We start from the raw sequence: 15,887 nt of genomic DNA, 5'->3' as shown, positions 1-15,887 counted from the left end.
AATTAAATACCACCAAAAGAAAGCTCTATCTGTGTAAAAAGAATAATAAAAATTTTTGTTTGGGTAAACTGTAGCATGACCGCGCAATTATCATTCAAAGAGTGACAGCGCTGAAAGCTGAAAATTGGTCCGGGCAGGAAGGGGGTTTAACTGCCCAGTAAGCAAGTGGTTAAGGAGTGGCAAAACAATAATAAATCATCAATTCTACTCACTCTATACTGCTGTCAGCATGTGCCTTGTGAGCATTGTGCCTAAGGCTCTGTTCACATGTTTGTGTCCTGAATCGTGGGCGGAATTCCCGCGATTCTGCCCACGATGCGCAATAGTCACAAACCGCGGGACGCCTGTTAATTCCTGGTGTGTTGCCCGTCAATTTCAATAGCACCCCAAATGTGGCGTGTTTTTCCCACGATTCGTCGGGCGACAATCGCGGTAAAAACATGCGAACAGAATTGCGGGACGCCTAACGCCCAAAAGAAGTACATGAGCTTCATTTGGGCAACAGGTGTCCCGCAATTCTATTTGCTCAATTACTTGATTGTCACCCCCATACGCCTAGATATGAACGAGGCCTAAAGCAGAGCTCGATTAGCATGTACTATAGTGCTGTCCTTCCATCTCCCAGTCTGAGTCTATCTCCCATACCTCGCTGTGCAAAAGATGCCACAAGGCAAATATCAATTCAAAATAATATACCATACAGATGATTTAAAGTGTGTTTTCATATACTGTATATATCAATAAGTTCAGATGGTTTATGAAATCACAAATCTGTTAAATCTGTTTCAGGAAATTCAACGGCTCCCAAAGCTGCTGAGGCATTAAATCAAGTGGTACTACCTGTTATTGGTTATGAAGTTTGCAAAACTCCTCAGTATTGGTGGTTCCAAATAAAGGACTCTATGATCTGTGCTGGTTATGTTCTCCCCGATGAGCTTAAGTCTGTATGTCAGGTGAGTGTTTTTTTGTTTTATTTTAATATAGAAAGGCTTATTAAAAAAAAATTCAAGACACTAAACAATACTGGATGACAATTATTAAGGAACCTTTTTAACATTCAGTATGAAAAAAATATAAAGCACTTATCACATTTTTATTCAGTTTGTTTTGCACTCCTGTCACCCATTTTCAGCAGAGAGCGGTCTGAAGTCTGCTCTCTGCTGATGTCATCAATATCAGTCCAGACACCGCATCATCCCGACTCTGGAAGTCTGGATCTGCCAGGTGCCTGGACTGATGGCTGTCTCAGCCTCTCAGCGAGCCACTAAGATGGCCGCTCCCAGCCCCTCCACGGCTCAGCGCTCCAGTAAGTGTGGAGGAGCAGAGCAGGAGAGATGCTGACTGAGCATCTCTCCACTCAGGGAGGAGTGAGGACCGAGCCATCAGTGGTGTTTAATGGCTCGGTTCTCAGTGCAGTGATGCCAGGGGACAGATGCAGCAACTAAGTATAAAAGGGGAAAAAAAAGCCAAACCCATACTTCTCCTTTAATACAAAGCCAGTTCACCCTGAGGGAGCATGTGGCTGGGGATTCGGATTTCACTGCCCCCTCCCCCATCCTGGCACCCAAGGGTGGCTGATGCCAGTCCTGCCAGCCAGCATGGTCTGGAGATGGGGTTCCTGTCCCCTGGGGTGATGGGGTCCCTGTCCCTAATGCTGATGGGGTCCCTGTCCCCAGGGGAGAAGGGGTCAGTGTGAACTCAAAGCAATGTCCTCTGTCCCCTGCACCCCGCCCCCCCCACCACTAGGGTTGCCACCTTTTCTTCAAGCCAAACCCGAACATTTTAGTGGTGCACGGCACTGCACTTGCTTAACTCAACCCATTCACCTGAATGGGACTGCGCTACAACTGTGTGCAATGCACATGGCTACAGCAGTGGTATGGGTTTTTAGGGATTTAAAACAGGTGGTGAAGAGGCAACATAACTCTTCTTCACCACCTGTCAAATACCGTCAAAACATGATCCACTATGGATCACTCTGCAGAGTGCCCTGCGACTCCGTTTACACTTGTTGTTGGAGGACAGTAAAAATTAGAGGTTATGCTGTGTTTTAACAGCTACCCAACCATTCCCCTTAAGCTGAAAAGACAGCAAAGGGGGATGGACACTTGCCACAGCCAAAATGTTCTGCATGACAGTGTGGCAAAACATGTCTGCACTGTTGGGTTCAGTGAGCAGTATTGCCTGCCAAATGTGGACCATTCAAGTGAATGGGGGCTTCCTGTATCCATGTGCAATGCATTAAATTGCGGGGCAATGCTGTGGGGTTTAAACAGGTGGTGAGGAGGTGATATAACACCTCCTCCCTGCCTGTCAAATGCCCTCTGAAGAACAATACAAATGTGGATTGCTCTTCAGAGGGCACCACATGTGTAAACTAGGAGGGGGCAGAGTGACAGGAGGGTGCAGAGTGACAGAGAGGGGGCAGACAGAGTGACAAGGAGGGGAACAAGGAGGGGGCCAGACAGAGTGACATGGAGGGGGCAGAGTGACATGGATGGGGCAGAGTGACATGGAGGGGGCAGAGTGACAGAGAGGGGGCAGAGTGACATGGAGGGGGCAGAGTGACATGGAGGGGGCAGAGTGACAGAGAGGGGGCAGAGTGACATGGAGGGGGCAGAGTGACATGGAGGGGGCAGAGTGACAGAGAGGGGGCAGAGTGACATGGAGGGGGCAGAGTGACAGAGAGGGGGCAGAGTGACAGAGAGGGGGCAGAGTGACATGGAGGGGGCAGAGTGACAGAGAGGGGGCAGAGTGACAGAGTGGGGGCAGAGTGACATGGAGAGGGGCCGAGTGACATGGAGGGGGCAGAGTGACATGTAGGGGGCAGAGTGACAGAGAGGGGGCAGAGTGACATGGAGGGGGCAGAGTGACATGGAGGGGGCAGAGTGACATGGAGGGGGCAGAGTGACATGGAGAGGGCAGAGTGACAGAGAGGGGGCAGAGGGACAGAGAGGGGGCAGAGTGACAGAGATGGGGCAGAGTGACATGGAGGGGGCAGAGTGACAGAGAGGGGGCAGAGTGACAGAGAGGGGGCAGAGTGACAGAGATGGGGCAGAGTGACATGGAGGGGGCAGAGTGACATGGAGGGGGCAGAGTGACAGAGAGGGGGCAGAGTGACAGAGAGGGGGCAGAGTGACAGAGAGGGGGCAGAGTGACATGGAGGGGGCAGAGTGACATGGAGGGGGCAGAGTGACATGGAGGGGGCAGAGTGACAGAGAGGGGGCAGAGTGACAGAGAGGGGGCAGAGTGACATGGATGGGGCAGAGTGACATGGAGGGGGCAGAGTGACATGGAGGGGGCAGAGTGACAGAGAGGGGGGAGAGTGATATGGAGGGGGCAGAGTGACATTGAGGGGGCAGAGTGACATGGAGGGGGCAGAGTGACAGAGAGGAGGCAGAGTGACAGAGAGGGGGCAGAGTGACAGAGAGGGGGCAGAGTGACATGGAGGGGGCAGAGTGACATGGATGGGGCAGAGTGACAGAGAGGGGGCAGAGTGACATGGAGGGGGCAGAGTGACATGGATGGGGCAGAGTGACATGGATGGGGCAGAGTGACATGGATGGGGCAGAGTGACAGAGAGGGGGCAGAGTGACATGGATGGGGCAGAGTGACATGGAGGGGGCAGAGTGACAGAGAGGGGGCAGAGTGACATGGAGGGGGCAGAGTGACATGGAGGGGGCAGAGTGACAGAGAGGGGGCAGAGTGACATGGAGGGGGCAGAGTGACATGGAGGGGGCAGAGTGACAGAGAGGGGGCAGAGTGACATGGAGGGGGCAGAGTGACAGAGAGGGGGCAGAGTGACAGAGAGGGGGCAGAGTGACATGGAGGGGGCAGAGTGACAGAGAGGGGGCAGAGTGACAGAGTGGGGGCAGAGTGACATGGAGAGGGGCCGAGTGACATGGAGGGGGCAGAGTGACATGTAGGGGGCAGAGTGACAGAGAGGGGGCAGAGTGACATGGAGGGGGCAGAGTGACATGGAGGGGGCAGAGTGACATGGAGGGGGCAGAGTGACATGGAGAGGGCAGAGTGACAGAGAGGGGGCAGAGGGACAGAGAGGGGGCAGAGTGACAGAGATGGGGCAGAGTGACATGGAGGGGGCAGAGTGACAGAGAGGGGGCAGAGTGACAGAGAGGGGGCAGAGTGACAGAGATGGGGCAGAGTGACATGGAGGGGGCAGAGTGACATGGAGGGGGCAGAGTGACAGAGAGGGGGCAGAGTGACAGAGAGGGGGCAGAGTGACAGAGAGGGGGCAGAGTGACATGGAGGGGGCAGAGTGACATGGAGGGGGCAGAGTGACATGGAGGGGGCAGAGTGACAGAGAGGGGGCAGAGTGACAGAGAGGGGGCAGAGTGACATGGATGGGGCAGAGTGACATGGAGGGGGCAGAGTGACATGGAGGGGGCAGAGTGACAGAGAGGGGGGAGAGTGATATGGAGGGGGCAGAGTGACATTGAGGGGGCAGAGTGACATGGAGGGGGCAGAGTGACAGAGAGGAGGCAGAGTGACAGAGAGGGGGCAGAGTGACAGAGAGGGGGCAGAGTGACATGGAGGGGGCAGAGTGACATGGATGGGGCAGAGTGACAGAGAGGGGGCAGAGTGACATGGAGGGGGCAGAGTGACATGGATGGGGCAGAGTGACATGGATGGGGCAGAGTGACATGGATGGGGCAGAGTGACAGAGAGGGGGCAGAGTGACATGGATGGGGCAGAGTGACATGGAGGGGGCAGAGTGACATGGAGGGGGCAGAGTGACAGAGAGGGGGCAGAGTGACAGAGAGGGGGCAGAGTGACATGGATGGGGCAGAGTGACAGAGAGGGGGAAGAGTGACAGAGAGGGGGCAGAGTGACAGAGAGGGGGCAGAGTGACATGGATGGGGCAGAGTGACAGAGAGGGGGCAGAGTGACAGAGAGGGGGCAGAGTGACAGAGAGGGGGCAGAGTGACATGGATGGGGCAGAGTGACAGAGCGGGGGCAGAGTGACAGAGAGGGGGCAGAGTGACAGAGAGGGGGCAGAGTGACATGGATGGGGCAGAGTGACAGAGCGGGGGCAGAGTGACAGAGAGGGGGCAGAGTGACAGAGAGGGGGCAGAGTGACATGGATGGGGCAGAGTGACAGAGAGGGGGAAGAGTGACAGAGAGGGGGCAGAGTGACAGAGAGGGGGCAGAGTGACATGGATGGGGCAGAGTGACAGAGAGGGGGCAGAGTGACAGAGAGGGGGCAGAGTGACAGAGAGGGGGCAGAGTGACATGGATGGGGCAGAGTGACAGAGCGGGGGCAGAGTGACAGAGAGGGGGCAGAGTGACAGAGAGGGGGCAGAGTGACATGGATGGGGCAGAGTGACAGAGCGGGGGCAGAGTGACAGAGAGGGGGCAGAGTGACAGAGAGGGGGCAGAGTGACAGAGAGGGGGCAGAGTGACATGGATGGGGCAGAGTGACAGAGAGGGGGCAGAGTGACAGAGAGGGGGCAGAGTGACATGGATGGGGCAGAGTGACAGAGAGGGGGCAGAGTGACAGAGAGGGGGCAGAGTGACATGGATGGGGCAGAGTGACATGGATGGGGCAGAGTGAGAGAGAGGGGGCAGAGTGACATGGAGGGGGCAGAGTGACATGGAGGGGGCAGAGTGACAGGACACTGTAGTACGATGGCACCGGCCCTGATTCCCAATAATCACATATAACACAGAAGAATCCTAAGAATTCCCCCCTCTCCCTCCTCAGATCAGTGTTTTTCTTACCCAGCCAAGTATTGTGAATGTAGCTTATTCTGCGGCTGGTCTCCTGCATGGTCCGTTCCTGCTCAGCTGTCTGTGTGATGAACTACACACGTGCTGTCCTCCAATTCTCCACTGACACCCGAACACTGACAGGGCACTGCTGGCCAGTCTTCTATAGCGGTCTCAGCTCGCCCTTAGCAAAAGTTGTCTAGGGTTTGAGTGCCCTCAGTGTCTGCCAGGCACCTCTTCTCCTCCTGTAGTCATGTGAGCTGCGCTTCCCGGCAATTACCTTCCCCGGCGGATACTATAGAAGCGGGGGTTCGGGACTGATTAAATTGTCCAAACGGCTGTATTAGGATAACAACCTGTGCCTGAAACACTAGTAATGTTCCTGCCCGGCCCCCAGCTGAACAGATGGAGCTCTGAGCCACAGTGCGGTCTAGATCATGTGTCCGGGTTCCAGGCGGCAGGAGCCCCGGACACGTGATTCAAAATTACTCTAAACCCGTACTGTCCGGGTGAATCCCGGACAGGTGGCAACCCTACCCACCACCACCACCACCACTGTGCAAAAACACTGGTTTGGCACACATTTAAACCTGTGATTGCCCTCGATGTTTAACCCCTTCCCAGCCAGGGTCATTAGTCCAGTGACAGTATATAATGTTAGCACTGATCACTGTATTAGTGTCGCTGGTTCCCACAAAGTGTCGGTTAGTGTTAGATTGTTCACCGCAATATTGCAGTCCCACTATAAGTTGCTGACCGCTGCCATTACTAGTATATATTAAAGAAAAAAAATTTCAGTATATATACCATAGTTTGTAGGCACTATAACTTTTGTGCAAACCAATCAATATATGCTTATTGGGATTTTTTTTTTTTACCAAAAACATGCAGCAGAATACATATTGGCCTAAATTTATGAAGAAATTTGATTTTTACATTTTTTTTTATTGGCTATGTTTTAAAGCAGAATTTAAGAAATATTGTTGTTGTTTTTTTTTTCAAAATTGTCTGTCTTTTTTTGTTTATAGCACAGAAAATAAAAAAAAACCAGTGGTGATCAACTACCACTGTATAGCAAAAAATTGCTCGGTCATGAAGGGGGGTAAATCTTCCAGAAGTCAAGTGGTTCAATAGGCAACACAAGTGTAAACAAGACCTTACTAATCTGTCTTTATTCTGGTGTCTTTATTTTTCTTTAAGTAATGTTTTGATATGTATGATTCTTTTTTTTTTAATGCACCAGGGGGATTCAGGTGGACCACTTGTCTGCCCTTCAACTACCAACAACACAATCTGGGAAATTCATGGAATTACCAGTTTTGGCCCTATAGGGTGTATTATGGATAAAAAACCTAGTGTGTTCACCCGTGCATCTGCTCATCTTGACTGGATAGATGACACCATCAAAAAGAATATATTTGATGTATACTGTAAGTACTAACTTATCATGTTGGTCATGTGATTCAACTGGGCCCCATTCATATTTATCATGTCTTAACACCATTGTATTTAGCTTATTCTACAAAGTAGGACTAGTGGCACATAGCACCAGTAGCTTGTCATTTTAGAGATAGTGAATCCCAACTAGCCGAAGGAGATTCATCTAGCTGATTCTCACATGCATTAAGTGGAAAAAGATAGCAGGCTTGAGATACTATCGGAGTAGAGGCTGTTCACATAACAAAGTGAATGTTCACTTAACTTTTGGACTTTTTATGTTAAAGTGGTTGTTAAGCCACTCTAACATCTTTACACTATTGGCTCTGTGTCCTAATCCTGTGTCCCCCACTGACGTCAGCCAGGACGAGGGAAGGATAGAGAGAGCCGGCCGGTCATGTGATGGCCGAGAGGCACTCTGAAATGAGACATTTGTTTTATAAATCACACACGCAGGGGGGCACAGGATTAGGACAGAGTGGATAGTATTAAAATGTAGATGATATTTGTGCAGCAGGAGAGGCGCTGTTACAAGCTGACAGGCAGGGAGGGAGGGGGAGAGCAGAGAGGAGCAGACAGGAGAGCTGCAGCTGACGCAGGCACGTAAACTGACCACGGTGTCAGGACTCAGCAGACATGATACACCGTGGTCAGTTTACAGAGGGCAGGGCAGAAACTGGCAGAATCAACCAGATTTTTTAGGTGATACAGGGAGCCAAATTACACAGCACAAGCACTGTGCTGTATAACATGCTTTAAAGGGACAGGATCCATTTATTCTCTTTTTTAGGGTAACAAATGCTTTAAAATCCCATTCAAGTGCAAGCAAAAATCTTTAATTTCTTTTGCTTATTATTGAGAATTGAATGTGAGCACAGCTTCACCCGTGTTTATGAAGTGAAAAGTCTTTACTTCTTTAGTAAACCAAGCCCAATGAATTTTTCCATCTATAATTCATGTAATTGATGTTCTACAAACTTCCCACATTTCTAAGCTAGCAAAATAAGTAGGGGAAGTTTATGTTTTTTTACTATTTATAGAGTTTTTATTTTTTACAAATAATCATTGAATATAGGACACACCTACACTATATTACCAAAAGAATTGGGACACCTGCCTTTACATGCACATGAACTTTAATGGCATCCCAGTCTTAGTTCGTAGGGTTCAATATTAAGTTGGCCCACCCTTTGCAGCTATAACAGCTTTAACTCGTCTGGGAAGGCTGTCCACAAGGTCTAGGAGTGTGTCTATGGAATGTTTGAGCATTCTTCCAGAAGCACATTTGTGAGGTCAGGCACTGATGTTGGACAAGAAGGCTTGGCTCGCAGTCACCACTGTAATTCTTACCAAAGGTGTTCTATCGGGATGAGGCCAGGACTCTGTGCAGGCCAGTGAAGTTTCTCCACCCCAAACTTGCTCATCCATGTCGTTATGGCCTTTGCTTTGTACACTGGTCCAAAACATTTTATGGAGGGCGGGAATTATGGTGTAGGGTTGTTTTTTCAGGGGTCGGGCTTGGCCCCTTAGTTCCAGTGAAGGGAACTCTTACTTTGTGTACCAGTGCACAAAGCAAAATCCATAAAGACATGAATGGGTGAGTTTGGGGTGGAGGAACTTCACTGGCCTGCACATGAGCCCTGACCTCAACCCGATAGAACACCTTTGGTAAGAATTATGTCCCGTACACACGGTCGGACTTTGTTCGGACATTCCGACAACAAAATCCTAGGATTTTTTCCGACGGATGTTGGCTCAAACTTGTCTTACATACACACGGTCACACAAAGTTGTCGAAAAATCAGATCGTTCTGAACGCGATGACGTAAAACACGTACGTCGGGACTATAAACGGGGCAGTGGCCAATAGCTTTCATCTCTTTATTTATTCTGAGCATGCGTGGCACTTTGTCCGTCGGATTTGTGTACACACGATCGGAATTTCCGACAACGGATTTTGTTGTAGGAAAATTTTATATCCTGCTCTCAAACTTTGTGTGTCGGAAAATCCAATGGAAAATGTGTGATGGAGCCCACACACGGTCGGAATTTCCGACAACAAGGTCCTATCACACATTTTCCGTCTGAAAATCCGACCGTGTGTACGGGGCATTAGAGCGGAGACTGCGAGCCAGGCCTTCTCGTCCATATCAGTGCCTGACCTCACAAATGCACTTCTGGAAGAATGGTCAAAGATTCCCATAGACACACTCCTAAACCTTATGGAAGCCTTCCCAGATGAGTTGAAGCTGTTATAGCTGCAAAGGGTGGGCCAACTCAATATTGAACTTTACAGACTAAGACTGGGAAGCCATTAAAGTTCATGTGCATGTAAAGGCAGGCGTCCCAATACTTTCAGTAATATAGTGTATGTTGCCAGTGTCATATATTTTATTGTGTATAGCCACATATATAGCAGGTAGAGAGGGGGTGGGGAGTATGAATCGCTCTTCAGACTCACCTGTGTTTGTAAATAGATTGTGCTATTAAGCTCTGTAAACATTTTTCTTTTCAGGAAAGCAATTAATATTAGCTTGGTATATTTGTAAAACATGCCCACAGCTCTACATCATAGCGCTAGGAATTAATTAGAACATTTAAAAAAAAAATTTCCTAAAAAATTGCATTTTGTTATCTTTTTCATAGCCAGTAAGTCAAGAATTTGTTTTTTTTTTTCAAATTCTTTATTTGTGAAATAATAGGATAATACCAATACACATACAATAGTACAAATGAAGTAATATAATGGACACAACATTTTGTTTGTGCTGGTTATACAGCTCTATTTATCATACTATCCAAATCTAACCTTAAGAGATAACTGTGTGTATGGACCCATACCATCTTTGTTTGAATAGCCAATCACAAGGTTAGGGAGCTCCCTGTGTCCGTTTTGAAAGCTGTCAAAATCAAGAATTTGGTTTTGACAGCTTTCAAAACACATCAAGAAATGTCATTGGGATCACTTTCTTTTAACTTTTTTTGTGATATACCAAGCAACAGTGACAATGTTTTGTCGAAAATCAAATATGTAAATCAAACAAAAGACAGGTTGTTTTGAGGGATGTCTTGTTACTATGTCTTCTAAAAGTCAGAATTGCTCTTGGGAGTTCTTTCTATGAAATCTTAACTTTGCAAATGAAACACTGCTTTGTGTCCCCGCAGCATGAATCATAGGGGAGAAGGCTTATTCTCCAGTATATACATATGATAAAAATAGCACAAGGCTGACAGATGAAATTAGAAGAGGCAAGTCAGTGCTTTCTCTTAGAATGAAGCTTCATGTCAGTATATAAGTATCAGGCAAGCCTAAAATAAAGATTGTTTATTTTCTGTGTATGACGCTTGTGCATGTTAACAAAGTTGCCGTCTCCGAAGTTGTATTTTATGAAATCTGTGACCTACTCTGGAGAGTATAATATTTCACCTGTGGAGCAGTCATTATACAGCTGGCTCCTGGGAATAACTACTTCCAATAACATTTCAACAAAACTAGAGGAATCATAATCACTGGTTGTGTATAACTGCTAAAGAGGAAACAACACTGGCTTATATAAGAGAAGAAAACCACAACAAAAATATTGATAAATACCAATGACAAACTGTATATGTGTGAAAAGCGTATTGTAGAATATATTGGTTACTTTTTATGGGGTTATTGCTTGAAATGATATTATTCAGTAAAAAAACGCTTTTTTTTGTAATATCGTATTACTTTATTTTTTATATTTCTTTAAACTTATGCTAATGCCAAGCTGTCCAGCAAAAAAGACAGAGACAAGGGTTAGGACAAACTGAGAAAATATTAAAGCTGTATGAGACCCAAAACCAAACAAGTAATATATTGCACCTTACCAATCGTTAGCCTTGGTTCACACAGGGGCGACTTGTCAAGCGACTTAGCCGCCTGACAAGTCGCGTTCTGTTCTGTACTATGGAACCGTTCTAATAGGAACGACTCAAGTCGTTCCAACTTAGAAAAAGGTTCTTGTACTACTTTGGGGTGACTTCAGGGTGACTTGCATTGACTTCTATACAGAAGTCATTTTGCAAGCCGCCGCTGAAGTCGTGTGCAGGTCGCCTTACAGAGTCGCGCTGCAAGTCGGGCTGCCCTTGTGTGAACCGGGGCTTAGATGTGGTGGCTGTATCAGTTTTCTTTTCTTTTGGCTTTTTCCCCTTTAGTTTCACTTGGTGATCTGGCCAGTAACACACCTCCTGTATTAGTGAGACACAACTCTGAGCAGAGGAGGCACAGCAGGCAGCAGCATTGTTAGTCTGAGGTAGAGGGGCGTATTAAATGTATTAGCAGATTTAGGTACACAAACTAATTGAAGCCATCCTCCAACTCACATTTTATATTCAGTTACAGCAGTTTTTTTTTCCTTTTGGGATAAAGGCTTTAAATGAATACATAAGCTGATAATTTTAATCACTGCTGCCAGTGTTAAAGTGGCTGTAAAACCTTTACAACCACTTTAAACTACAGGCAAGCCTATAATTAGGCTTACCTGTAGCTGCACTGCATATCTGCTAAACCTGCACAGTTTAGGAGATATCCCTGTATTTGCATGTGCCGACATCATCGGCACATGCGCACTTAAGCCAACTGAAGTAATGGCACATACGTGCCGTTGCTTCAGTTGTACCGTGCCGTTCCTGGCGGCTCCCACGCGCATGCGCGGGATTGAAGTCATCACAGGTCCGGCCGATCACAGCGCCAGAGCCGCAATACCCGGAAGTAACCCCCGGGAGTGATGTCGCCGGCTGGAGGGGGAGACGAGGACGGCTGCAGGGGCTTTGTTCTTGGGTAAGTAATTCATAATGAACTAGTATGCTATGCATACTAGCTCATTATGGCTTTATCTTGCAGTTTTTTGTTTTTTCTAATTGTTAAAGAAGGTTTACAACCACTTTAAGTGGTTTGTCTCATCCATGTAAACAGATACATTCTGCTGGAGAGCTTATTCTTTAAAAAAACAACAGACTTGCTGGCTGGATCACCAGATGAAAATAGAAGAAAGAAAGCCTTTGTCAGTAGATCAGAGGTTAGTGTCAGTAGGACAGTGAATGGTTACAGTCAGTAGAGCAGTGGACGTGTCAGTGAGGCAGAGGTTAGTGTCAGTAGGACAGTGGATTGTGTTAGTCAGCAGAGCAGTGGGCTTTGTCAGTAGGACAGTGGACTTTGTCAGTAGGGCAGAGAACAATGCCAGTAGAGCAGTGGACGGTGTCAGTAGAGCAGTGGATGGTGTCAGTAGTGCAGTGGATGGTGTCAGTAGAGCAGTGGATGGTGTCAGTAGTGCAGTGGCTGGTGTCAGTAGCTCAGTGGCTGGTGTCAGTAGCGCAGTGGACGGTGTCAGTAGAGCAGTGGATGGTGTCAGTAGTGCAGTGGCTGGTGTCAGTAGTGCAGTGGCTGGTGTCAGTAGAGCAGTGGATGGTGTCAGTAGTGCAGTGGATGGTGTCAGTAGTGCAGTGGATGGTGTCAGTAGCGCAGTGGCTGGTGTCAGTAGTGCAGTGGATGGTGCCAGTAGCGCAGTGGCTGGTGTCAGTAGAACAGTGGATGGTGTCAGTAGTGCAGTGGACAGTGTCAGTAGCGCAGTGGCTGGTGTCAGTAGAGCAGTGGATGGTGTCAGTAGCGCAGTGGAAGGTGTTTGTCAGTAGAGCAGTGGACGTGTCAGTAGGGCAGAGGTTGATGTCAGTAGGACAGTGGATGGTGTCAGTCGATAGAACAGTGGATGTGTCAGTAGGGCAGAGGTTAGTGTCAGTAGGACAGTGGATGATGTCAGTCAGTAGAGCAGTGGACTTTTTTCAGTAGGGCAGAGAATGGTTTCAGTTGATTTTTTTAAATTTTTTTTTACTTTTTTTTACAATTTTATTATTTGTAACAATTTTTTACTATACTATTTTTTACTTTTTTTTTAACTATTTTTAGGAGCCTTGTTGGAGGCTTTGGTGAAATATCAGGGGTCTATGCAGACCTCTGATATTTCACATTTGAGACAGAGAATTCCCCAGTTCCTTTTGCAGGGGTAATCAGTGCCATATGGGGTGATTAGGGTGTGAACAGGCATACCTGGCACATTCCATTTGCATGCCTGAATTTGACCTGGTTTTAGCCTCTTGCATTCCCTGTATAGCAGAGCTGGCATAAGAGGAAGAAGCAGTACACGGAGCCAATATATTCATGTGCTGACAGGAAGCAAGCTGATAAAAGGTGAGAGCAGAGTGAGAGAGATGAGTTCATCACTGTACTGCTTCTATGTTCACTGTCCAGTCACAGGATCTGGGGGTCAGAGGAAGTTGGTTGGTTGAATGATGCTGGCCATCAGACTGAGGACAACTAGCAGCAGAAAAAAAAGTACTGCAGGGAAAATGTATGTATTGAAGATGAATATTGCTGCCAAAGCTGTTTTTGTTATTTTATCTTTTAATGAGTCATTTTTATATTAATATTTTTGGCTGGAGTTCTGTGTTAACTGTATTTCCCAGATTCACCCATGATTAGTTACTAATGCCTCGTTTCCACTGAGCGGATCGGTTCGGTACGGTACGGTACGCTATTTTGGGTATTTCCATTATGAAAGCGGCCCATACAACCGAACCGTACCGCTCCATTCAGGGTCCTGCTTCAGATGTGGGGCCATAGAAAATGGAACGGTTCAGTTAGGGCAGAGCTACGATACATTCCACTGATTGGCTGACAGAAAACCCTCTGCTGTGCTATGCTAAGGCATTTTTTCTAAACCCTGTATGGCCCCTTGTGGTCCCACTTGCAGTGGAAACGCTCACCAGAATAGACCGGACCATTCTAGGCCATTCAAACTGTACCGACCCGAACCGATTCGCTCAGTGGAAACGAGGCATAAGTAATGGCATTACTGCACATGAACTTTTTCCTTCTGCTTTATAAAAAAAGACTGTTCGGTTGTAAAAAAAAAAAAAAAGTGATCTTTCTAATATTTTATTATTTGTTTTTTGTAAATAGCATCTGGCTGTTACAGCCCCAAAGACCTGAGTGACAGCAAAGGCACCTTCCAGTCAATGAGTTATCCTTCCTTCTACAAGAACGATGCCAGCTGCCTTTGGAATATTGTAGCCCCAGCAAACAAAGTCATTCATCTTCATTTCAGCAGTTTCCTACTTGAGCAAAGCACTGCCTGCAACAATGACAGAGTAATTATCTCAGATGAGCTTAGTAGCCTTGGTAAGTTCCTACTGATCTACATGTTTGCAAAATGCAAAGCTTGATCTGTCTGATGCACCTCACCCACCTAAAGTCAACCGACTTTGGCATTACCAGCAGCCTAAAGACTCAGCACTCCACCTGCTGGTTACAGAAAGCAATCTAAAAAGCATCAACTCTGGAAAAAATAAAACTGGTCCTCACTGTGAAATAAATATTCTATACTAGTAATAATCATACCAACTTTTTAGGAAGGCTTTTAGGCAAACTATAATTTGGCATGGGTGCCATTTTCTGAATAAATGCAAAGCATTTTCTAACTGGACAGATGTAAAACCTTATTCAATTTCAATCACTCTTCTCAAAATCCTAAAACACATCTCTGAGCAAAATGTCAAAAAAATTAATTAAAATTAATTTATCAAAATCCAAATAAAAACCACAGAGGTGATCAAATACCACCAAAAGAAAGCTCTATTTGTGGGAAAAAAGGACCTCAATTTTGTTTGGGTACAGCATCACACGACCGCGCAATTGTCAGTTAAAGCGACGCAATGCCATATCGCAAAAAATGGCCTGGTCATTAAGGAGGCAAATCCTTCTGGTCCTTAAGTGGTTAAGCAGAACACTGCCTTGCAAAAAGTCTTGCTGCATGTGGCAGTCTCTCCCCTTGTAAGTCCCTGAGTGTGCTGATGTACTCACACTGTCCTCCTTGCTCCTGCTGCTTCTTAGGTAAGATTCCTTTCAAACTGCACTGCTGTCAGGATTCTCCCAAGCCAGCCCGAGCTCCAGACCAAGGCAGAGCCCAATCCCCCCCCCAGTCCAGGGTTCCCCTTTAGGGCCACCGACAGGCTCCTTAGCACTCCATCTTCCACCAACGCTGTATCCTGGCCTAGGCCTACAAGGCCCAGGCCTAGGGCAGTACTTTGCAGGGGGGCAGCATGGAAAGAGTCCCCGCCAGCGTGCTGCCCTAGGCCTGGGCCTTGTTGGCCTAGGCCAGGATACAGCGTTGGTGGAAGATGGAGTGTTAAGGAGCCTGTCGGTGGCCAGTCTTATGGGGCGGACTGGGCTGAGAGGCAAATTAGTCTAGCGCCCCAATATGTTTTCTGCTGCACCATTTACATGGTTATATCTTCTTAGTCCTCTCCATAAAATTATCAGAAATTTGTGCTTAAAGTAGAACTATAGGCAAAACTTTTTTTTTTCATTTTGGATAGAGTAAGGGACGGTTATTACCCCTGTCAATTTTTACCATCCCTGTCCCATTGCAGAGATTTCCTTTCACTTCCTGCCCCATAGCCAAACAGGAAGTGAGAGGAAATCTATGCAAATTAAGGGAATCCATTGGTCCCCCCCCAGGCCCTCAGAATTAGTGTCCCCACTCGAAAATTTCAGAGCGGGTCTTAAACAGCAAGGGGTGTGGCCTTGACAGGAAGGGGTGGGTCATATTTAAATTAGGGGGTGCATGAGTTTAGTCAGGTCTAGGGCAGCACAAAACCTAAATACACTACTGTCTTCCACCCAACTCCTCTGCTGGCATGGC

General features: G+C 47.3%; 1 protein-coding gene across 1 annotated transcript in view; it reads left to right on the top strand.

Annotated features, from left to right (window-relative positions):
• The window catches only part of LOC141127440 (ovochymase-2-like), a 96,490-nt gene that overhangs the window by 40,793 nt on the left and 39,810 nt on the right, over nt 1–15,887 (top strand). The window contains exons 15-17 of the mRNA XM_073613877.1: nt 790–953; nt 6,971–7,157; nt 14,147–14,365. Of these exons, the coding sequence (XP_073469978.1) occupies nt 790–953; nt 6,971–7,157; nt 14,147–14,365 (570 nt within the window). The remainder of the gene's footprint in view (nt 1–789; nt 954–6,970; nt 7,158–14,146; nt 14,366–15,887) is intronic.

The sequence above is a fragment of the Aquarana catesbeiana genome, linkage group LG01, assembly GCF_042186555.1.
Source record: "Aquarana catesbeiana isolate 2022-GZ linkage group LG01, ASM4218655v1, whole genome shotgun sequence".
Classification (NCBI taxonomy): Eukaryota; Metazoa; Chordata; class Amphibia; order Anura; family Ranidae; genus Aquarana; species Aquarana catesbeiana.
This window is presented reverse-complemented; position numbering and strand designations above follow the sequence as displayed.